This window comes from Drosophila gunungcola, chromosome 3R (assembly GCF_025200985.1).
Source record: "Drosophila gunungcola strain Sukarami chromosome 3R, Dgunungcola_SK_2, whole genome shotgun sequence".
NCBI lineage: Eukaryota > Metazoa > Arthropoda > Insecta > Diptera > Drosophilidae > Drosophila > Drosophila gunungcola.
The window spans coordinates 1,502,549-1,527,249 of NC_069139.1; the positions used below are offsets into that span (position 1 = coordinate 1,502,549).

General features: G+C 38.9%; 2 protein-coding genes across 18 annotated transcripts in view; one reads left to right on the forward strand and one right to left on the reverse strand.

The window, feature by feature from the left end:
- Positions 1 to 247: 247 nt before the first annotated feature.
- Positions 248 to 1,266, forward strand: LOC128251849 (probable maleylacetoacetate isomerase 1). 2 transcript variants are annotated; one of them, XM_052979075.1, is made up of 3 exons: positions 248 to 605; positions 661 to 991; positions 1,040 to 1,266. In XM_052979075.1, the coding sequence occupies exons 1-3, from the start codon at positions 350 to 352 to the stop codon at positions 1,170 to 1,172; spliced, it is 720 nt and encodes a 239-aa protein (XP_052835035.1). In that variant the 5' UTR covers positions 248 to 349; the 3' UTR covers positions 1,173 to 1,266. The 2 variants fall into 2 exon arrangements, with proteins under 2 accessions (XP_052835035.1, XP_052835036.1); XM_052979076.1 differs by having other exon boundaries at positions 661 to 974.
- A 6,885-nt stretch (positions 1,267 to 8,151) lies between these two features.
- Positions 8,152 to 24,701, reverse strand: part of LOC128251848 (RNA-binding protein Pasilla) — a 31,534-nt gene continuing 14,984 nt past the window's right edge. Inside the window, exons 1-8 of one of the 16 annotated variants that reach the window (XM_052979057.1) lie at positions 23,569 to 23,708; positions 17,004 to 17,334; positions 15,260 to 16,102; positions 12,668 to 12,733; positions 11,548 to 11,691; positions 10,846 to 11,486; positions 9,709 to 10,237; positions 8,152 to 8,621 (exon numbers count right to left, since the gene is read on the reverse strand). In XM_052979057.1, the coding sequence (XP_052835017.1) occupies positions 8,401 to 8,621; positions 9,709 to 10,237; positions 10,846 to 11,486; positions 11,548 to 11,691; positions 12,668 to 12,733; positions 15,260 to 15,866 (2,208 nt within the window). In that variant the 5' untranslated portion in view covers positions 15,867 to 16,102; positions 17,004 to 17,334; positions 23,569 to 23,708 and the 3' untranslated portion in view covers positions 8,152 to 8,400. Of the gene's footprint in view, positions 8,622 to 9,708; positions 10,238 to 10,845; positions 11,487 to 11,547; positions 11,692 to 12,667; positions 12,734 to 15,259; positions 16,103 to 17,003; positions 17,335 to 19,353; positions 19,868 to 22,178; positions 22,487 to 23,568; positions 24,432 to 24,701 lie in introns of those variants that run through there. The other 15 variants (XM_052979058.1, XM_052979056.1, XM_052979062.1 and 12 more) reach the window with 15 other exon arrangements.

A 24,701-nucleotide genomic window follows, 5' to 3' on the forward strand; every position in this document is an offset into this window, starting at 1 on the left:
TAACCAACCCAAGTTTAAAACCTAATTATAATTGATAGACAGAACTTCAAGCCATTGAGTTGTTTTTCCCATATGATTTAAACTTAAAGCTATTTTTTCATATATTTTGTAAGGTTTCTTTTCATACCAAATGTAAAATCTCTCTACATCCATTTGGAAAAAATTATGGCCTACTTTCAGAGGAACCTTATTAAAACAGGCAATTAATCGATAGTTCAATCAAAAAACAATCTCCAATCATATCAGCTGTGGCATTAGGGTCGCTATCAATTAGCGCAAGTAAACAGGTTTTTTTCGCTGTCTTATTAATAGTTTTACTTAACAGAAAGAAAATTATTTGTACTTAAATATGGCTGCAGTACAACAATTATACAGGTTTTCTGGGTTAAACGGCTTGGCTCGCAAAATTTCAACAAATTCGCAGCCTATTCTATACTCCAATTGGTCTAGTTCGTGTTCTTGGAGAGTGCGTATTGCACTGGCAATCAAGGATATAGATTACGAAATTAAGCCCACTTCTTTACTCAAGACAGTCAGCGATAATGCCTATACAGAAGAGTATAGGAAAGTAAATCCCTTGCAAAAGGTTCCGGCTTTAAAGATTGGTAAGAAATTAGTGCAATGCCACCATGCCAATGACTTACATTTAATGATTTTTAGATGGGCATAAACTGTGCGATTCGGTGGCAATAATGCACTATCTGGAGGAAACTCGTCCTCAGCCTGCTCTTCTGCCCCAAGATCCGGTAAAAAGAGCTAAGGTTCGGGAAATTGTGGAGCTCATTTGTTCCGGAATTCAGCCGCTGCAAAATAGCTCGGTCCTAGAGCTTATAGGCAAGGAACAGAGTCTGAAATGGGCCCAGCATTGGATAGCTCGAGGATTTCAAGGTCTGGAGCAGGTGCTTTCCCAATCGGCGGGAAGGTGCTGTGTGGGAGATGATCTGACAATGGCTGATATTTGCCTAGTGCCACAAGTTCGCAATGCCAGAAGGTAATACACTATTGCCAAAAATAACTAATTTATAACTTGATTTTATAGATACAAAGCTGACTTGACACCATATCCAACTATAAATCGCTTAAATGAGGACTTACAAGAACTGGAACTTTTTAGAGCCACTCATCCCAGAACACAGCCAGGCTGTCCTCCGGATTTGCCAAAAAATAATTAAAGCTGAAACAAATCAATTGTTCAAGACATTCTTATCGCATTTATTTTTAATTTTTTTAATAAAAAGTTATTTATACCCGCTTTTCAAAATAAAATCCTATCCGCTTACCAGATCGTAGTAAAACTTCATTGAATTATAATATAATTTTTATTAGTTTTGTCATTTTCATATAATCGTTCTTAAATGTGTAATGTGTAATTCACGTAATTCATTTATGTACCTTCCTAACTTTTCATTTCTAATTTTCTTTTCCATCCTGGATGCGGATCGTTATAATGTTTCTGTGTATGTAGTATGCACTTATTGGCTTTCCTGGTTGGTTGTGTTTCTCTGTGGTTGTTGTGTCTGCGTTGTGTGTATATATGTATTCAACAAATTTTACTATAAATACTATTACATACATACAGATGCGTAACGCCGGACGCATTACATAACATAACCATTACATTCGATATACATGCATGTTCTGTACTGTACTGTGTATCTAACATCATCGGTATCGATCGATCGCCTACCTAGCTTAGCTTTCATTTTATTGTTGGCGTTAGTTTGCGCCATTACCGTAAAGTTTTTAGTCGCAATCTGCAATATAATTCATTTTATTCATTTTTAGTTCGAGTATGATTCACTTGGGGGCTATATAGCTATGTATATATATGTATATAGAGAGGAGTAAGTTTTTGCATTCTTTTCGTTCGCAATTGTACAAGTTTTTTCTTATCGTTTTTTTGGTTTTAATTGCAAAAATGATGTTTTTCGATTTGTTAAAACTTGAATGAGCTACTTTAAAGAATCTTATTGTAGGGATACCTTTTGATTTATTTGTTTAAAGACTTCTCTTGACTATTATCTGTTATTTTCCATGTTTTGTTTGGTTTTTTATTCAAATCTATACCTCGTAAAATTAAATTGAGAAATAAAGAAAACCTACTTTATACCGTGTGGTTATGTGTGATTTTTCCCTTTGCGATTTTCAAATGCTAAATGAATAAATCTATAAAATCGTTTGCTTTGCTACTTGATTTTTAAAAAACTTCAATTGATTATACTTTGTAAATAGAGCATAACTAAATATCGTTGATTTCATTTTGCTTTTAATTTATTTTGTTTACTTCAATTAGGACTTTCATTTATTTCGGGTTCTTTTGCACTCAGAAAGGGAGTTGATTTGGTTGTTCTAAAATTTTATTTAAATATTTTGCTAATATGTATAAGTAAAACTTGTTTCTCTGCGCAATGTATTTTCGTTTTCATTACCGCTCTATTTAAACAACATTCTCTACATTCTCGGCAAACTGATTTGCTGGATTTGTTTGCCTTTATTTTTGTTTTTTGTTTTTGGAGCCATCATTTTATTCGCACCTAGGTTAATATTACATTTTTGCTTAGCCTATTTAGGCGGCATTGTATTTACATACATTTAAATACTCTATATACGTTAATTTGTTTACACCCACCGACTTCATTTCTCATTTTGTCATTATTATTATCACAGTCAAATCATAAAAGATTTAGTACTTTTACTTTTGAATGAGTTTCCATGATGTTTGCTTTTTGCTAATGTTCCGCGCTTTCGAATATATCATTATTATTAATTCTTGTCTATATAAACCTATTGAGAGATCGAAAAGTGTTTCTGCAGCTACTGTTTTTCGTAATTCCTATAGTGTGTGCAACGGATTTTAGACGTTGAGTGAAGAAAGTGCTAATGTTTCTCGAATTATTTTGTTTAGAATCTCTAATCACCTGTATAAAATAAGAATTCCTACATGTTGAGCGAAATGTTAGACTTTCTGGGGACCTGTTGCTGTTGATATTGGCCAGATATCGTGAAGGCCGTAATTTGTATGTAACTTTTGTTTCTGTTTTCTAAGGTACTCACGTATGCAACTTCTTAGGTTGTTTTGGTTGACATTTGAGAAAGTGTTTAAGTGAAGAAGACTCGAAAATTGGATTTTACTTGTTACGATCCGAACGTTAATATTTTCCTTGCGTTAACTATTTTGTACACTGAACAAGATTTCATTTTTATATACTTCTTCACTATGACTGTGATGCAGTTATATGAGTTATGACTTAGGCTAGGATCATTTAACGTCATTTAATGTCTACAAATACTGCACAGCAATATTTCGTGCCTTTTCCATTTATTCGGTCATTGAAAGAGTGTTAAAATCTGTTTCGGCCAATTTACATATTTTGTATTTCTGTTGTAGACCCATCTGTGCTAAATGAACTGTGCCAAATGGAAACGCAGGTAAATAAATAGTTTTTCGGGTCCGTGCCGAGCTGCACTCTTCGATGTTTTTTTGTTTTTTGTTTTTTTTTCTGAAAGTGAGGCCCTGCACGGCCCTTTGTTTTGTTTCAATCGTTAAACCGCTTTTATTTGCTCGAATTAATTAATATTAATTTTATTTATCACACTAACGACTACTTTTTATACTTTGAGTGTATGTGTATATATATTATTTAATATTTTACTAATGTTGTATGCTTCTGGTGTGGTTGGTGAATGAACATCTCCGCAGCCATCTCCGGTTTGGCCAATCCGATAGATTTATACATACAATGCTAAATGAGGTTATATAATGATTCAGTTAGTTCTCCGACCTATCAATTTACCAGCAAGGTTCACACAATGCAGGTGCCTTCAAACATATTTTGTTCTGTTATGTTTACGATTTAATATATATATATATATAATGCATATGGGGGGGGAGGTGTTTACATTTATATATAATGCATACGCATCGTAATGTTTAATTGTTCTAATAACAGTGTGGGTGGCAAAGCATAACAAATAATAATAAAAGTTACTTTCATCTTTCGCTTTTCGCTTTAAGTATGTAGAGTTATGTATGTATGTAATATATGTATGCACTATACGAGATTTGATTGATAAATTGAACTCCTCTTTACATATTTGTATTTTAGCAACATACGGATTTCGAAGAGCAAACTCTCTTGTTGTTCTTGTTCTTGTTTCGGTTTTTTTTTTTTTAATGTTCAAAGTCGAATTTGAGTTACATTAGATATTTATGTATTGTATGTATATAGTTAATAAAAGTTGCTTTTATGTTTACTACGTTTAACACTAATAGACTCCGTCGTTGAAATAACAGCTGTATTACTTTTCTTTTCCTTACTCTTCTCTGCTCTGTGCTCTAACCTTTATTGTTATAGATGCCTTTCAATAAATTAATAAAACTCCTGAACTGGTGAACTGACGAACTTAATGGGGCACGTCCTTCCAAAGTTTCCTAGTTTAGTATGATTGGTGTTTTAGGGAGGTGAACTAGGGGGTGAATTGCATGACAAATGTGCCTGATAAGTGGGTTTTAGTGGATGCCACAGTGGCAGTAACAATTGTATATCGATGTGGTAAGCACAAAGCATTCATGCGGCTTCGCTAATGGTGCAACTTGGATTCGGGGGCAGACTGTGCTATAAGGCCACACATATACCAATTTTTCATCATTTTTGCGGGATTGCGTGAAGCTTCAATTTGTACAGCAAATAACAAACGCATTCAAACAATAAAATCCAAACAAGCATAAAACGCGGGCTACTCCTGTGAACCGATGGGATCGGATCTGACCTCACATCCCAAGGGTTCATCTTCCATCTACCATCTTCCCTTCGTCACACACATTATCTGATGGATCACAAATCGGACATTTCTAAGAATAGGAGTTGGAATCGAATCGAATCGAATTGCTGTGAATACGTATGCATTTATGGGGTGGACTATCCATGCATCGATGAATTGAATTGAGAACTTGATTTCGGGGAGATTTCATTTGCTTTTCAAGTAAAGCTTTTCTTTCCTCTTAGTTGTCTCATTAAAAAATTAATTATTTCATAATTAATTTCAAGTATCGTTTGACTTTTCTTCTTTTTTAATAAATATATTTTTGCTTTGTTTTGTTGTTTCTTTTTTTTTTTGTTTTTTTTTTAATACATATCACAGATCCAGTACAAATATAAATATATATATTTGTGTTTATTTCTCCTTCCTTCCTCTACTATGTTTAGATATCATATAAAACTCATACATTAAACATAACTCAGTGAGCACGCGCAAGTGATACTGATATTTAGTACGAATGTGTGAATGTATGGGAGAGGTGTGCTTTTCAAGTGTGTTTCATGTGTGAGTGGGTGTATGTAAGGTATTATAAGTCTGCGTCTGTGATAGATAGAGGTTAGCGTATATAGTGCTTCGATTCTGGGGGCTCTGAAAAGATTTCCCAATTTCTAACGTAAGGCGAAGAAGACGAAATAAATGTTCGTTTGTTGTTGGATTGGTAGGTTGATTGGTTGAGTGGTTGACTGATTGGCTGATTGATTGGTTGACTGACTGGTTTTTGTGGGGTGGACGAAGGGGGATCTGTGTTTTTATGCTTGTTGTGATTTTGGCTGTTGTTGTTTGTTAAGCTACGTTTTCAAAGTTGTTACTGTGAAATTCTGCTGTTCTTAGACGGTCTATTGCTGATCTCCTGATCTCTGGTCTCATTTTGTATTTTTTTTTTTTATGATACTCATAAAATAATAGTTCTAAATAAAACACCAACATCATCATCCCTATTCCTTCCCCTTACGTTTTCGTTTTGTTTTCTTTTTGGATGTCAATGCATATTTCAAGGCACACTAGCATTTACGACTGTACTTTCAAATTTTCTCTTTTTTGTTTCCGTAATTTTCTGTTAAGTTTGCTTACTTCGTTTTGTTATTATAGTTATCTTCTGTTTTTCATTTGATTTTTGTATTTTAATCGTATTTTATAAATATTGCACAAATAAGAACAATTTTAGGTAAGTTTTAACAATAATAGCAAAAATTAATAAGAACAACTTTCAACTTAAATATATAGACTTAGCTTAGGATTGGTTGCCGTTGTGGTTTGTTTGTTACTTTTCCATTATATTTCACTACGGTGATGAGCGTTTTCAGTGATTCGAAATTGGAATCGAAATTGAAATCGAACTGAGTTGACTGATAGATTGATTGACTGACTGGCTGATTGAGTTGATTTCGATATATCATGATAATGTTGTAGACTGATTTGGTTTGGGGATACGACTGGGTTAGTGGTGGTGCGGCGCTTTTAGGTGGTAGATGGCTTTTTAATGGCGGTGGTAAATAATAATAATAATTAAACACAAAATAAACATTGCAGTTCTTTTATTGTGGTTTTTTGTAATCAAATTTTATTTAAATTTCGTTTCATCTTTGTTTATTAATCAAAAAGAAGTGTTAAACTAAATTATATGTGTAAGGAATAAAGTAAATAAGAAAAATTTCATTACAAGTAAGGCATTTCTCTCTTTGTAGATGAGTGGTGTTCGTATGGATACTTTTGTCCTTGTTTGTGTGGGTGGTGTGTGTTTTTTTTTTGGGTGTATATGAAAAGGGAAATTTTTAAATGTGATGTTAACATCTTTTGTCTTTACACTGCGTTTCTAAATAGTATATATGTACATACAATTGTTGTGAAATGTGTTTGTTGAAATAATGATTAATAATTGCACAATACTTAAAATTAACAAGGGAAATTGTTTGGCGGATTGTTTGTTTTGACGTTCGATGAAGAAACCCCTAAATGAATGCATTAATATGAATATTTTACATAGAACAATTGTTTGCTAAGGTTGTTTTTTATGTTTTTTTCTTTATCGATTTTTAACATATATATATTTGTGATGCATTAGGCGTGAGAAAATGTAAGACTTAAAATTAGAATGTAAGAAACAAATGTGCTAAATTTACCAAAGAATGTGGTTAACAAACGCAAAATGACAAAAAAAAAAACAGTAAGGAGTGCAGTTCTCAGACTGGCAACTAACAAATCGCAATGTGTTTTTTTTATTTTTTCATAAATAATATGTATAGAAAACAAAAGATATAAGGAGTAACAAATCGGGAGCACAAAATCAAAACCAAAAGGAGACTCACGTGCGCGCGCAACACATTAACACCACTCGATCCGAACCGATCGGATCGTCACTAAAACTAAACAACATTATCATGATCAACATCAACTGTTCAAGTTCAAGCGTTCCGAAACAAAAATGTTCATATACAGGGGGATTCAGGGGGCTGCAGAGTCAGAGGTGAATAGTTAAGTATATTAACAGCAGTAAGCAATTATGGAGAGGGGCAAAACAACAGAGAACAGATAAAAACAGAAAACTTTAACGAAATCACGAAAATGTCAACAAAGTCACTCTTATTTTGTTTAGTTTTGCAATTGTATTTTTCACTAGCCTGTTGTAGGTGTACTAGCAAGTGTTTTTCTTGTTGTTCTTGTTGTGTTCGGGTGTTCGGGGGTGTAGTAAAATATTTACCTTATTTCGAGGGTGAGAATCACCTGAAGTTTTCACTGAAAACGCTCGCTCATTATACATTTTATCGTTTTAGCTCAACATAATGCTAATAATTAGGTGTGTGGTTTGTTGGGGGTTGGGCTGGGTGTGTGTAAGTGGGTGGTGGCGGCATATGTATATATATATATGTATGGGCATATGTGTGTAGATAATATATATAAACAAGACTCAACAACTGTGTACATATACATATGTATATGTATATATGCCCCATGTATTATCGTATCGTATAGCTTGTTGGTCGGGAGTACCAAAAACAAAACACGCAACGCAAACAAACGCATCACAAACAAACAAAACCCAAACGGTTTTGGTTTTCTTTCGCAACTAGTTTGTGTGTCTAATTGGCAATAGGCAATATAACTTGTTTTCAATTTAAAACGTTTCGAGCGTGACAAACAAATGCATAGTACATAGTATTTATACAAATTTTCACTATTTTTCCTTTCATTTCGTTTTTATCTTTCTTAAAGGGCGATAAGTTTTAAAGCAAATCTCTTTAGGTGAAGGCCTTGGAACAGTTTTACTCAAAAAGTGTAAGGGTTTTGCAATACATTAGTAATTATTATATTTTAACTGCTTAACAATTGGTGTTTCCTTTTTTTTTTTGTTATTCCTTTTCATATTATTTTAGTTTTGGGTTTTTCATGTTCCTCGTTTTTTTATCTTTTAATAAATTAACAAATTTTAGACGAAAACTTGCTTGTGTTTGTGATTTTTTTTTTTTTTTGGGGGGGGGGGGGGCGAATTGGGGGTTTGGTTGTTGTTTTGCTTTTTGCCTGTTTGTTTGTTGTTCTGTTCAGATTGCTGGTTGTTGGTTGCTTAACTCGGATTTGTTTTGTTTAATTCACAACAGTGGTTAATGGAATTTGTCGCGCCCTCTTTGTCTCCTCCTCGTTGATTTTCTGTTCAATTAGATATTGCGCTTTGGCAATGGCACTCGGCTGACCAGTTATGGTTACAATGCGATTTCTAGTGCCAGGTGCGAATATGCCCTTTTTGGAAATTTGCACATTTGCGCCAGAAACATGTTGAATTTCAACTAAACTACGACCGTTCGGACCTGGAATATTTGCATCAGATTTATGTTAAATATTTTTTAAAATTGTAAATGGATATTATGGATAATATATGTGGGTATAATAGTAATAATATATATGTATATAAATTGGGTATGGGCGTGTTTATAGCAGTAAGGTGTTAAGGACGCCGTTTAAAATAGAAATAAAAACAAACCAAAGAGCGAAAGTCGATATGCCGGAATAAAGGGGTCAGAGTGCCTAACCTAATGACCTAACGACCTTACAACTGACACTGAGGTAAAATTAACTGCGCAACAACGAATGTAAATCCAACAATGTAATAATATTTTACCCAATTATTGCACAAGCCAACTGGGCCTGAAGTCCGCCCAGCTAAACGTAAGTATATCGAAACAAATTCGTTTTAAGCAATAAACAAAATATGGTTAAGTGAATGTGTTTTTTCGACCTACAACCTAACTGCTAAAGCTACTAACTGCTACCACTGCTCTCTTAAGCTAACTGATGCTGCTGTTCTGTGCGAATTTTCAGTGGGTTTGCGGGTTTAAGTGGAAATAGATTGAAACAGAAGGCATTATGATGCTGGTACTGACGGATGGGTGAGAGGCAAGAAATTGACTAGAAATTTCGCTATAAGTTTCAATGAATTTATTAGGAAAACCTTTAAGAATATCTAACGGAATGTCTTGTATGCAAAGAGTGGTGTAAAACTCAACAAATCTGAGTCTGGAATGAAGTGTCTGTGTCTCTGGTTGGCTACACAGAGAAAACTAGCTAATGTTTTAGATGCAAAAACATTTTAAAACTATTTAAAATTGCTTCATACAAATGTATTTTAACTTGGTGTTACTTTAATGTTTTAAGCACCTAAAATATTGAATTTTAAAACATTGTTTTCTTTGTGTACGTCTCTATGTCGAATGGCTCAATGGCTAATCAAAAATGGGATGGGTAACTCCTCTTTATCCTCTGGAATTTTCACAGGTGCTAGGGGTCAAACGGGTGGGGGGTTAGTGGGTGGGTGGTTAAAGAAAATTGCGGTGCTGGTTCTTGGTTCTCTGGATTTTTTGCAATTTTAGTAGGGATAATAATGGTATGGACGCGCACCTAGAATAGCGCCGATAATCACTTCCGGCACCTCGACGTTCTTCGAGTCCTTGGAGCTGAGGTCGCCCGGAGTGGGGCTCTTGCTGAGGCCGCCCAGCTGCGCCGTGGTCGCCGTGCCCGTGGCTGCCGTCAGCCCGAAGCTGTTGTTGTTCAGCGAGACGGGCGTGGCGCCCGGCGCCGTGGCCGAGCCCAAGTGGCGGAATGGATCGAATTGCACCGCGGCAGCGTCCAGTTGCGACTGCGTCGGCCTGCTGGCGGCAGCTGCAGCGGCCGCTGCGGCGGCAAACTGCTCCAGATTCACCTGGCCCACAGCGCCGAACACATTGCTGGCGGTGGCCGCGGATGCGGCGGCCGCAGTCTGCTGATCGAGCGCCGACACGCCCAGGAAGTTGCCCAGCGTCGAATGTGCGCCGTTGGTGTGCGGCACGCCCACGCCCATTCCGAGGACTCCGTACTTGGCCAGCACTCCCAGGGCGGAGACGACTTCGTTCGTCACGGTCTCCGAGTAACCAGAACCGCGCATGGCAACCTAAAGGGGATGGGTTAGAAAGCACAGATTAAGTATACGCCATGCTCACAGCAACAAAGAAGTGGAATGCAGAACAAAGTCCGTTTTAATTGGTTCTGTTAAGGATCGAACTTTTTCAGCATTTTACTTGAAGAGCAAGCAAATGATCAGAAGAAACTCGTATACTGTAATGCCCAATCATCATGATCGAAAGTAAAAATAAAACATGAAGACGAGGGCCGCGACCTTTGCTCAGCTAACCAAATTTAAAATATCGTGATTTAGGTGGCGCCATCTGTTGAAGTGCAGGGTAAACACTGCAGTTATTTCTCTCTCGTCCGCTCTCTTAAATATATGACGTCATAAATTAAACATTTTAATAACTTCTAAAATAATGGTTCGATTTTGAACATTTTTGGTGAGTCGATAGATATCGACCGAAAAAATAAATAGCGTGACATGACAGAGTTTCGAAATTTGCGGTCGTTAAAGTGGGCCAAACTTTAAAATAAACTATTGACTGGCACCTCTCATCCATCTATCATGAATTATGAGCCTCTCATGGTTATTTAACCAAATCAAAAGGGACTTTGTTCAGTACTCCAGCCCTAAAAGCATCGAAGTCTAACCTTAATATGCTCGAGCAGCTGCGTGGCAACCGCTAGATTGGGCGCCGGATTGGGTGAGCCCAGGTTGATGGACAAGTTGATGCCGGTGCCGTTGACTAGCAGGCTGGCCGCCGAGTTGGCGCCGCCGATCGTGGTGCCCAGCGTGGAGTTGAGCGAGGCGGTGCTCGAGTTGATGGCATTCTGGTTGGTGGCATAGGGCGAGCCGGTCGGATTGAAGTTGGCCACTGGGCCGCTGACGTCCGCGTAGGAGACATTCAGGCAGGTGCCCGACTGCGGATCCTCGACGATCTTCGAGAGGATCATCTTGCAGGCGTTCTTATTGTTCTCCTTGTCGCCAATGATCGTGATGCAGCGCTCCTGCAGCGAGACATCCTTTGGCTTCTGCGAGATCTGGACATAGGAGCCGCTCTCCTCCTTGATCTGTTTGATGAAGGCGCCGCCCTTGCCGATGATCATGCCGGCGGTGGAGTTGGGTACCAGAATCTTGACCTGCTTGTCGCGCTCCTGGGTCTGTTTGGACTCGGCGTCGACGATCTTGTTGGTCAGGTCGGGCTTCTCGCGGATCTTGTCCATGATGAACTCGAGCACGACCATGATGGCATCCGTGGAGCCAGTGATCAGGCAAACGCGTTCAGTGGTGCCTTTTGAACGAAAGATGAAATTAGTTTCAGATCGCGATAGTGAGTAGATGGCTTTACTCACCTGGGTAAAAGTCATGGGACTTGGACATCTTGACCCTAGCACCCGTGTCCTTTTGCAGGGAGGCGATCGTCTCGCCTCCCTTGCCGATGATGGCCCCGGAGGCCACCGCGGGCACCAGTATTTTCATGTGATACGTTGTCTCGCCTGCAAACACAAAATCGAGAGGAGTTCACAGGGCGACCAATGGATTAGTCTCGGGGGAATCTCTGGGGTTTGCTTTTAGGATATTAGTTTAAGGGGTTCTTGTACTATAACTGTACAGGTTAGTAAGTAGTCTGTGTGCCCTTGGCTATTGCATTTACAATCTAGTTATCTGTTTTGTTATTATTGGTTAGAGATCTAGTTGCTAGCTCATTCGGCAGGTTACAAATTAAAAATAATAACAGCAATTCAGCGTCGATCGTTTGTTCGTTCGGCTGGACACGCTCGCAACGAGGGACGTTTGTGGAGTTCTCAGCTTTAACTTGGTTAGTTGATGGTTATTGTTTCGAGATAGAGAGAGACTTCGGTTTAGTGCATTATGGATTTGGTTATGGTGGTGGTGCAGGCATGGTGTTCGACTGTGGTCTGTTTCTGTGATTTTTTTTCTATGGTGGTGGGCAAGCCATGAGGAGATTTATGCGCTCGAGATGAGATGGAACGGACAATGCTGGCGACACACGAAACACATGAGAAAGACCGCCGTTAACTTCTCCTCCGAAGGTCGTTGGCTTGGCCAAAAAATACAAAAAATAAAAAACAAAAAAAAAACAAGAGCCCCGCAAATTACCATCTATACTCTGCCCGCTTGGGCAACCCGCAAAAGCAAAACGAAATAAATACGAATAATTTGTGGAAAATGTAAGTCAAAGCAAAAGTCGGTCAAAGGGTCGAAGGTTAATGTGCTCGTTGGTCCGTTGGGTCATACAGTTTTAAGTTTTTAGTTTTCGTTTCACTGTCCAAAGTCAGGCTTTAAAAGCGCGAAAAAACAGACAGCGATATTTGTTACACATACAAAGAAAACAATTGTGCTACGCTTTAGTCGGTATTAATCTTGAATTAGTCGATCTTGTTTTGTTTATTTTTTTGGCTAGACAAAGATGGATTTAATGGTATTTAATGAAAGTGTGACAAAGCTTACCATGATGAATATGATTATTGTTATTATTTTCAATTTCAACCTCAATTCCAGAACAAACTGACTCACCTGAAATGGAAAGAGAAAAAAACGGAAACAATGATTATAAGTTTGGGATTTTAAGGCGCCAGCTGGGGAACATGCATTCTACACACACAGGGCAAGATGAAGTGAATAATGTGGCGAATCGTGAAGAGGATGCAGTGAAAGCTCACTGCGAGCGAATGATATCATCTGCGTCACACACAGCCTCAAGCCGACAGTAGTAAGCAAACAAATTTCAATTAATAAAATGTGTCAAGCGGAGACGCTCTATTACACAACAGAATAAAAAAGAGCGAAACGAAATGATCTAAGCGCGTTGCACCTGACTGGCTGCAACTTTGAGACTTGGTGACTTGGTGACTTGGGGGAAAAAGCCCAAAACACTTGGCACTTGCTTTGTTTAAATTTAGCCGCTGCATTCCCCCAGCCTCCTGACGCCACTGAAATGTGTGTCGTCTTGGTCGTCTCGTTGCCACTCAGCGGCAGAGTGTCCTTCAAAAGTATTTCTCTAATTAGATACAGCGGCGAGCACACACATCTGACATTGGGATGGGCATGGGGTATTGGGGTAGAATATTGGACCATTTGCCCTGCTCTGCATGCATGTGTGAAAATGTGCGATTTGCAAAGAATTCGCAATGTGCAGAGAGCAATGTAAGCAACGAAAGCGAAATTAGTCGAGATCTGCGAATCAGCCCACATATTATTTAGCACCATGCTGGCCAATTTCCGCCACTGAAAATAATTGAAAGTGCGCCGGACGCATCTGTCAGTTATATATCATTTATACGTTGGAGTAGAGTGAAATTTCTGAAATTCATGAAATTCATTAAATTCCCAACCGCAAAAATTTATTTTGCAATGGGTAATACTCGTAAATAAAGAGGAGCTTGGAAAATAATATGCAGGCAGGAACAACAAAGCCATTTGCTTAGCGTTTTATGGGCCACAAAAGACCAAAGGGCCAAGAACGAAGCTGCGCTGCTGCGTTGCTGCCTTGCTGTTGACACTGTGCAGCAGCTTAAATTATGTGACTGTCATAAATAACACTTGCAGCACATTGGCCAGACCACCGCCCATTGAGCTGCAAGTGGGCGTGGCCTGGGGGCGGAGGTGGCAGGACGGTAGAGGATGGCAGACTGGAGACTAATTTCGTATGCATTGTGTGCAGGATTGGTAGGGAAACTAGGCTAACGACAAGCTGGCACACACACTAGTACTATGCCATTCCAACCCCAAACCACAATAAATGACATGGAGCTTTCTGCAACACGCAAAATGTTAAAGCAAAGCCCGCGCAGCAAGTGCTTGTCGCGTACCACGCGACGTATGCGTAATGCGGGGACATGGGACACGCGATTAAATGATTGGATCCTGCAAGGGACAACTCCATTTAACTTCCCGCATCGGGAAGTGTTTATAATGCTCTTTAAAACACAGTTGCTATTTGGACTTATTGAAACACTGTCAGAAGTTATTTAATACATTTTGTAATAATTTTTAAACCAACTAAATGCTTAATTTAGAATTAACCTTGTTCGAAAAGTGATCGAAAGGACTGTAAAATACAACTAGAACTTTGTGACATTAAAGTTTGTTTTATGACATATTTAAACACTATCAGAAGTTATTTTACATATTTTGAAATAATTTTAAATTATAAGCAAGGCTTTAAAAGATTACTACAATTCTTCTTAGTTAATATAGACCTCACTTAAAAACTTAAGCTGAATGGGATGTTTATATAAACTTTTTTTTGCATTTATATTAAACCTAACTTTGCATTTACTTTTTGATCAGATGATGCCAAAACACACAATTAATATTCGCTAAAAACTTAAACCCATTTTCTGCACCTAACTATGCCATCTCCAAAAACAAACACTGTGGCGCAAAATCTGCGCGTAAATCTTTATGCAACACTCGTGAATCACTAGGGCATGCTGAAGGAAAGTGGTGTATACATAAGACATAATATTGTAAGGCACATTCAAAATTGAAATGGACGCCCACATTAAAGCGCACGATTAGCATATGAGATTTTTATATAGTCGATTGTAGCTGTTTTTGCTGGCTGGTTGTTGTTGTTTCTGTTCCTATGAGTGTTTGGTTTTTTTGATTTTTGGTTTTATTTTGTGTATCAGAAATGTGTGCTGGATGTTGGTGATGTTTGGATTATTTTCTTTCAAAACTTTCAACGCAATGTTAATGGTTAAATTATTTATAGCTTGTCCGGCGTTCGCTTCGTTTGACATTTTGGCGTTCTTGTTTTTTGGGCTTTTCTTTTTCTTTTTTTTTAGTCTTTTCTTTTTTTTTTTGTCTTTTTTTTTGTTTAAGTTGCTGGCGGCATTTAGAATGAGGCGACGTGGTGATTGATGCTGTTGTTGGCTGGTTGGTTGGTTGTAGCGAGCTTGATAGTTATAGATATATAAAGAAGTAGTGGTGTACATTTTATGTATGGTGTAGTAGTAGAGGAAGTTGTGCGCAACTTTAGAATAGTTCTATGCTGATGTTGATTGCGTTTTGTTCTTGATTCTGATTCAGACTCACCGTAACACCAGCAGGGGTTAGTCTTATAGTTTCCGAGCGTTGTGGTTGCTGTTGCTGCTGCACTTGAAGCTGCTGCATTTGGCGGCGTTTGGACACCTGGCGGTGTGGCATTCGGCGACCCATTCTCACTCAGGGGCGATTGATCCATCTGACGAACAGGTGGAACATGGTTGGGATTAGCCGGGTTTTCTTGCTGCTGATTGTGGCTATGAGCGGCTAATGAGAATGCAGCGTTGCTATGATTGCTACCAAATGCAATGTTGCTGATGTTGCTGATATTGCTGCCGTCCAATGCCATCCAATGTGTTGATGATGGCGACAACGTGGTTGTGGAATGTCGTGGCTGATTGTTACAAGCTAATTGCTGCATATGTGTGGGCTCTGATTGTTGATATCGGTATATGGGATGTTCATTTTCTGGATCTTGTTCATGGCGTTGCTGTAGCTGCTGTTGCTGTTGCTCCTGCTGCTGTTGTTGCTGTTCCTGCTGTTGTTGCTCAAACTTTTGCTGAGCCAGCCGAGCCTGGTTCATTAAGTACCTGAAGCCAAACTGCGCAATCAGCTGCTCGGGCGTCCTGTCCATAAATCTTTCCGTAAAACTCTCCATTTTGTTTTGGAATTGTTGCCGTTCCCGTTCAGTCTTCAGAATTGCTTGCGACGGAATTGATTCTGCCTTGAATCGACTATGCTTATACACGTACTCGTACTCGTTCCTTATTCAACCGACTCTTATGCGTTATTTATTCATTTGTTTTTTTTTTTATTTGTAATTTGAAATTTGTAATTTTGTGCCTGGTTTGATAGGATTGGTTGCGATTGCTCTGTTTCTTTTTAATCATTAAACTTGTTCAATAAACGAAAGAAAAAGAAATGGAAAATTTGTTTAAATTAAGCTGGCTTTTCATAGAATTTTTTTTTTTTATTCATTCACACACATGTTTTAGGCGGCGAGCGGAAGAGAGATAAATATGGAGCATTTCAAGGACCTTATGCATTCTGTCTCTCTCCCGCTTGCAATTCCATTGATATCTGATTTGCATATTGCATTATTGATACATCGAGTTTAATGGCAGTTTGTAAGGCATTTGGATTGTGCATTTGTTGCTTTTCTTTTTTGTTTCTGGGAAAATGCTCTTCATGATTATGCGGTGGTTGTAAGTTAACATATATAGAGATATATAGAACGGGTTAAAAGAGTGGTGACTTCGCAGTGAGTTCAGTTTAGTAGGTTGCTCGACTTCCTGATGACTTGAATTTAATCGATTTGGTTCGAGATAGCTGACGTTGGATATTGATTAGATATTTTAGTGTTTTTGGATGGCGATTTTAGTGTTGTTCTGTTAGTGCGTGGCCTTTTTTTCGTTTCTTGATGGTTTCTGCTTAGATATATATTGTACGATAACAACAACAACAATTACGATGCAACTAATATATATAAAAATATATAGAAGGAGTGAGAATCAGACAGAAACAGAGAGAGCGGCAGCAGCAAGCTTCAGCAAAGGTATTTGATGTTTGTATTTGATAGTATTGTCGACTGCATGATTTTAAAGTCCTCCGTCTGGGATGAAACTTATCATTCACAGACTTAGAAGGCTTCAAGGGAGAGAAGGATGACGATTGGTGCTGTGGCGATATAGAGGTAGTATGTCCATGTAGAATGGCGTTTGTTAATGACGATAGTTACACAACATTCAGAAATGCTATGGAAGACATTTAGATATCAATGCCAGGGCTTTTTTACCATTCAGCTGTTGAGTTGAGTTGGGTTGAGTTGAGTTCAGAGTTCACAAAGTTGCAGTTGTTTCTATAATACTTGAAGCTTGGCACGATGACAGGACGGCGATCTTTTGAGATGATTTTGACGCTGCTGCCTGGCGATGTGTTGCATTTGTTTTGTTTTAAGGTTTTTTGATTTTCAGTCGTTTCGATTTGATTAATAACTTTTCGGCTTTTCTTTTAAGTCTTTGCTTGCGTAGCTTTATCACAACATAGTTTTTAACTGCTTTGCTCGCTTGCGTTTATCACATTTGAGTTGAGTTGGGTTGAGAGTTTTCATTGGTTTTGTGGGAATGCTGTTGGATAGTTTAAATTATACGCGATTTTAGAGGTACTCGCTTTTTGTACTGCCATTATTGCTAATCGCACGCTTTAAATGGGGGACAACAACAAAAACAACTATTCGTGATTATGTTCTTATTTTTTTATGTATACATTGTGGGTTTTCATTTCGTTTTCAACTTTATCGTTCTGCTGTGTGGCATGCACATCAATTTATTTTTATATTTTGTGTAGTATCTATAATTATATTTGCGCTATGGCTGGCTTTCGATAATTGCAAGCACATTTATATGCATGGACGACAATGGTTTAAAAAAAAATTACAAATAAAAATATAAAACAGAAACGATAATAAAAACGGTAATATGCAATACACTGTGTTTGGATGTATATTCAAAGCTGTAACAAATATCATGGTCAAATGGAATTGAGCGAATTGAAAGCATTTTAATTGATGAAGCAGCGGAAGTCAGTTGATAAGGTCCGCTGATGATGGCGCAGAAGCTGAAAATTATGAGGGGAGGTTGGGTATTGCTGCCTAGAACACCATTACTATCTGTCAATAATAACCAATTCTCTAAGACCTTGACTCCAGTACTAAATTAACTGATTACCCACAACCCAGAAGCATTAATTGACGAATTACCAAGCCAAGCGAATCGGAAGGTAAATTCCAGTTATTAAAAAAAAAACGTGTTTAAATATCATCTGACTTAACAAAACTCACACTCAGAAGGGGGAAATAAACATGTAAAAAAAACATGCAAAGTGGGCGTTTTGGAATACCTTCGTGAGATCATCTTTCACACAGACCAAAACCCTTTCGGCTCTTAAAATTGATTTATTACACTCGCCTCATTGAGAAGTCTCTCGGTAGAAGACGAAATGCCAGCCCAAAAACACCTGCCTGCGAGTCTTGCCAAATGGCAGCCAAATTAACAACTGGTTGGCCAGAGCCGAAGCTCCAAACCCCGATTACACAATGGAGCCAAAAAGCTACTGGTTGGGTTGGAGCTGGCATAGAAATGCGAATTTGTGGCACGCATAAATAACAAATTTTTCGGACATTTTCGCCAAAAATGCCAGCCCAACATAACAGAGACAGTCAAATAACAAAGGAAGAGTAAGAAGGGTTGCCAAGAAAAATAAAAGTAAAATGCCCGCACGTCTTTGGATCAGCTTGGGGTTATTTCTCTTGCTGTTTTTATTTTTATCTCTATTTATTTTTCTGCTTCGGTTGTTATTTCGTCTTGAGCTTTTTTTTTGGGCATGGCCAGCAGCGAGTGTGTCTTGACTTATTTTTGGCTCTTTCAAACGCACACATACTAACACAGTCGCCGAGATAGAGTGTGAGACATGTTTGCCCACATTCAAATCGCTTTTCAAGGTTACGTTTTGCCGCCGTTTGCTTCCCGCATTTCAAGTTAACATTTTTTTTCGGGGGCCCTAAGCGCAAGTAATGAGCACTTGTACTCAAACGACTCTCGAGTTAATTATAAAAAACTAACTCTAAATTGATTTCGAGAATCTGAACTGATAAAGCCCAATTCAATCCGATCCCAGGCTTGAGCTGAGGTCAAACTTCAACTCGAGTTGTCATTTGTCTAGTGCTTTTTTGAATAATCATTATGATTGGCATTGAACTCAATATATTGCTCTGTGTGGGTTTGATTTGGTTTTGGTTGGTTTGAGTATTGGTTTGGCTTTTCAGCGATTAGCGAATGCTAATATTGATGGAAAAGTGTGCGTTTCCAAGACCAGAGAACAACAAACCAAACAGGCGTCCTTGAAACGCTAGATAAACCCAGTTGACAAGACGTTAATTGCCGCGACTTTGTTGCCTAATATTAATATCGGAATATTACGCATACGCAGTGTGTGCGCGGTACTCGGGTGATGGGCAAACAACAGTTAACAAAGCTACTCGCAAATACCGAATGAGATAAACCCTATAATTACCAATGCACACGCTAATTACCAAGGTCAACAGAAAAACAGGTGAACAGATACACTTTTTTTTAGGAAACACGTACAGAAGCTTTGCTGTAGCTGAAACGCTGGCTGCTGCATTTGGTGGAGTTGATGTTGGTGTCCCAGCTGCTGTGGATCCTGCATCATCATTATTTCGGGCGGACTGATCGACGTGGACGACGTGGTGGTGGTTGTTCTGGCAAACAACATGCTGCCAAAACAAAAATCAACGGCAAATGGCTGTATGCGCGCGGTAGCTGCTGGAAATTCGACAAAAACTACAGAAACGAGCGACAAACGAGCGAGCGAGCGCACGAATCGAGCGACCAAACCGCACTGAAGAATTCCGATCAAAGCGAAGACGGAGCCGCGACTCAAGCATAGAGTTTTGGAGAGAGAGAGCCGGAGAATCGGAGAATGGGAGAGAATCTACGAGCGAATCTACGGAGAGTGGTGCCATGAGTCAGAGTGTATAGTACGTACGACCATGGGCAGATGATGATGATGATGTCTCTGTATATATGATCTAATGCTGCCCCGCCGATTGCCTCACTTCACTCCATGTCACTCGGTTCATTATCAACTTTAAACAGACACAAAGACAGAGAGAGAGAGATAGAGAGTGAGAAAGAGAAAGAGAGGGCAAAGTGGGGCGGCGATACGAGAGGGGGGCGTATATGTGTCGAAAATAGAAACTGCTGTGGCAACATGTGATACGGAATGAGCCAACATGATAAGCCAGCGGCGGAAAGAGTGAACGTGTCACGTTTTCAGCCACCAATCAATGGGCACTCAATGGGCAAATCAAGCGATCCGTAAACGACAACTGAAAGTAACGACTACAGACTACAGACTACAGGTTGTCAAGTTGCCCTCGTGGCATTGTCACATTTGTTAGATTTAATTATGCAAAAACCCTTAATAAATGAGTCAATCAAATCGAAACGCGAATTCTTTAGTATAAGAAAAGGTGGTTATCACAAAATTGTGACTGTTAACTTTTTGTCAATAAAGGACAAATGCGAGTCGAATTGAATTCCCTACAAGACGGTAAAACTTTAAAATTGTATTACAAAACACACTTAAAAACCCTAGTGCCTCGTATCACCACTAATCATATAATCATATCATAAACACATTTAATTATAATAAAATCCTTAATAGAAACAAATTGGGAATTTCTCCAAACAATTTGCTACAAGTTTATAAGACTTGTTAAATAATAATGAACATAACAAGGCGGTAGAATAAAACCTAAGTACTGACCAACACTGCGTATGCGTAGTTTAAGGGCTTGTGATGACCCAATTATCGAAAGGAAGCCGGGTTCGTCCTAATCACTGGCCCCAAAAAAAGATAGCCCTCGAGTTATTAGTAGGCTACTTCAGAGATGCTCTACAAGTGCAGTCACACCAAATGCCTTGGCCACTTGGGCCGCAACAATGGACTGCACCTAAGAATAAGGTAACCCAAAAACAAGCAAACAAGATTGCAGTTCAGAGATAGTGGCCAAAACCCAGAGAGAGTGTGAGAGAGAGCAGCCCTTAGGCAGTAAACGCACTTGAGATTTGGCCAGGCAACAGCATTCCATGTAGCCAGCCAACTAAGCCAACTAAGCCAACCCAAGCAACATAAGCAAACCAGTTTTCGCAGGACCTACTCTCAAGGACGTTGCTGCTGCGGCTGCTGTGGCGGCTGCAATGGCGCCAAATGCTGCACTGCAGCTGAATGGGCTCCGAAATCAAGTCCGAGTCGTCGTCGTCCTACTGCGCAGGACCTTCCTTCCTAGGCAAAAACACACACAGAGGAAGCAGCAGAAACAGCAGAACACCACACACAGATACACGTACGCACCCGCATTGTCATCAAAGTAGGTCAACCGCTTGCCATGCTGTCAACGTTTTTCCGAGAGCAGGTCGCTCGCTCTCTCGCTTTTTCCCCTGAGCTCTGTGCTACGTATACACCCCCTACATTTCCAGCTGCCCTGCTGCCAGCATTGATTACATAAGACCCTGTACTAGTACTAGTACCAGACGCACCCACCAACCTCCAGGCCTCCACGATTTTCCTCGATTTTACTGCATTTCCTTTGCAGCAGCCCCAGCAACTGACGCATTTCTAGCCTTTATTACACATAAAATATTGAAAACTATCTATCCAACAGTTTGATTTTAACTTGACGAAATATACTATAAATATACTTTATTCCCACACAATACTTTAATTTAAAATGTGGAATCCGTTACTTTTTCTGTTATTAATTATTATAAGTATTACAACTTCTTTTACGCAGTTTAATTTTTCAATTTTAAAACATTCTCGTTAAGAAACAAACAAAAAAGTTTTTATCAGGCCCTTGAATAATAAACATATCCAAAGAATATACATATATATTATATATTTAAAAAATATATAAATATTACTTAATAAACATTTTAAAATCCAATTTTTTCCTGTGTATCTCCATCACTTTGTTTTGCACTCTCTCTAACTATTCAGAAATTCAACCATGACAGCTATAAATAACATGAAAAAAATTAAATAGACATTAAACAAAACAAATGACTGTCAAGGCAGCTAAGCAAATAAATTGCCAGACAACTAATAAACGACGTGGGTAAATACCCAAATGCATGCATATAAACCTGTTATATGTCCAGTAAAAAATAAGTCAGCCTAATTAATAACAAATGCCCAGCTGTACACACGTAATGTATCTATTTATCTGGGCTCATCTAAAACGCAAACGTTTGAATGGAGAGCCTGGCCAAACAGCTGATACAATGGTAAACAAACTCTTTTAAAAACTAGACCGTAAATTATTGATGGCATAGAGAATAACGTGAGCATAGAAGAAGAATGGGATATGGAAAATATTCATATTTACCTATCTAACGAACTTGAACTTACTCGAACAGAACTTCCGCATTCCGCGTGAACTTAAATGAAAACTTGAAAATTTTGATGCAACATTAAGACAACACATGGATTTTGTGTGAATTTTCTGTTGATATTTATAGTCCGCCCTTACGTATTCCAAAAAGCCTGCTCTGCTGAACGAAAACTGAGTATAGTCTTCTACCCAGTTTCGTTTCTCAATTGACAATCATCGAAGTAGCACGCTTCGGCCAGAAATTAAGAAACTTCGAAAACGTGTTTGTCTATTGGCTATTCGTCTAAATATCAAAAGCCAGCGGCGGGGGCGACTCAGACATTTACACCTTCTCCTATTTTTGTGGCTATGACGACAGGTACTTCGATTCGATTGCGTTGCTCACGCTGCTCACCTTGGAACTGCCAGCTGGTTTTTGAGCCGAACAAATCATGCAAAGCAACCAGTTAATGGCTCGTGGTCAGTCGGACTGTATGGGTTTGGCAATGGATCGGAGAGGAGCTGGAACTTCTTTCAAATGCTAATCACCATACAGATTGCAGTTCGTCGAGGAGCTGCTCAAATGTCTCTCGCTTCGCCCAGGGACGGGCTAGCACTTGTATCTAATTGCAGGCCATTGATGATGGTGGGGCTGCTGCAGGAGATTGCAGGCGGAGGTCACTGCCAAAATTGGGTCAAACTGGGCCCACGATGTCTCGGCGCCAAATCCTGCGCAAAGATTCAGCCGCCAGCCAGATGCCAGTTGTCATTTTTAGATGTACCAAATGTACCAGAAGTACCGGGCTGTATCAGTTTTGGCCCTCGGGGCGTATACGCCATATCTGGCTTAATTACGAATCAAAGTCTGCCTGTTCGTTTCGGTTGCGAAACTCAAACTGACATCGAACGTATTGGGGGCAAACTGCAAATGAATTTCTCGTGCTGATTAATTGAAACTTAACAAACAACAACAACGACAGCAACAGACAACAAATAAGCGACGAAATCATAGATACTGGGTATATAGTATATATCAGGGGGTAACCACAACATGACCATATAACAAAGAAGGGAAACGGCACGATCGGCAAAAAAACATTAGGCAAACACAAATCAATGAGTTATATTTATACGCTTCGAAGATAAAGAGCAGTGGATAGATAGATAGATAACGAGTCGAGAGATAGATATAAACAGATATATAGAGACAGAGAATAGAGAGTAAAGGAGAGAGAGAGAGCACGATAATGGGGATATGCAAGAGCGATTGAGATATTTTCCGTTTTCTTCCTTCTGCTGGCGAAATGAATTGGGATTCGATATTGATTTGAATTTGAATTTGATTTGGAATTTGATTCGGAATTTGATTTGGAATTTGATTTGGATTGGATTTTGGTCAACTTACCGGAACTGAAATGTGAGCGTTTAGTTTGTTCATTTTCCGGATCGGAATCGAGTGGCCTTTTGCGTGAGTCGCCGATTTCAGGACTTGGACATGTCTCCATGGTAGCGTCTTCGGCCATTTTTAACTGAATGTTGCTGGTTTTGGTTATCGACTTTGACTGATGATTGCCTTAGCTTAAGCTTTTGCCTTTTTGCTTTTGGTGTTTCTGTTACAGTTTACTGTTCTGTTTCTATGTCTCGTTTGCAGTTTGAAGTGTTTCTTTTCGATTTGATTTGATTGGATTGGATTGGTTTTGGATTGGCTTGGCTTGGATTGGATTGATTCGGTATTGATTCGCTTTTGGTTTTTGGTTAAACGACAAAGAAACGTTCGATGTTTGGTAATGAGGCGTCTGTTTAGCTTGGTATTATTTGGTTTTTGGCTTGATTGGTATTGTTTTTTTGTATTGCTGTTTTGGTTTTTTTGGTGCGTGAGAGAGCGAGAAAGAGCGATAGAGCGAGCTAGCGAGCGAACGAACGATCAAACGAGCGCCGGAAGCGTCAGTCACTGTCCTGTTGTTGTTGTTGTTGTTGTCCTGTTGTCCTGTTGTCCTGCAGTCCTCGTCCTTGTCCAATGGATGCGATTCGATGCGATTCGATGCGATGCGATGCGATGCCTTATAGGGGGGGATCCGCCACTGGCATCTGAGAGATTGATGGGCTATGTGGATGAGGTCCTTGGTCCTTGGGTGCGCTACTGATGCTGCCACTCATGCACACACATAGAGTTACAAACTTTCGATCGCTCTCAGTTACAGTGACAGTGACAGTGACAGTTCGTGAACGTCGCTACATATATTTCTTTAGACTTTATTTACGATCCTTCTAGATTTCAGTATTCGTTTCATTTAGTTTTATATATTTTGTTTTTTGTTTTTTGATTTTTTTTTTGTGGTTTTGTGGTGGAATGTGCGAGTTTTTTTTTTTTTTTTTTTGTAAACGTTTATATGAAAAAAGAAAAAGAAAAAAATATTTATGAGTGAATTATGCAGCAATAATAAATATACATACATACAGTAAACATTTAGGCAATATATAGGTTTGTACTGCGCATTAAACTTGTAGTTATAGATACAGTTGTCAGAGTGGCAATGC

What these genes read in the sequence shown, in the direction of transcription:
- LOC128251849 (XM_052979075.1), top strand. Translation starts at nt 350, where the DNA reads ATGGCTGCAGTACAACAATTATACAGGTTTTCTGGGTTAAACGGCTTG. An exon ending in GGTTCCGGCTTTAAAGATTG is followed by an intron (nt 606 to 660) that starts GTAAGAAATTAG and finishes AATGATTTTTAG; the next exon opens with ATGGGCATAAACTGTGCGAT. An exon ending in CAAGTTCGCAATGCCAGAAG is followed by an intron (nt 992 to 1,039) that starts GTAATACACTAT and finishes TTGATTTTATAG; the next exon opens with ATACAAAGCTGACTTGACAC.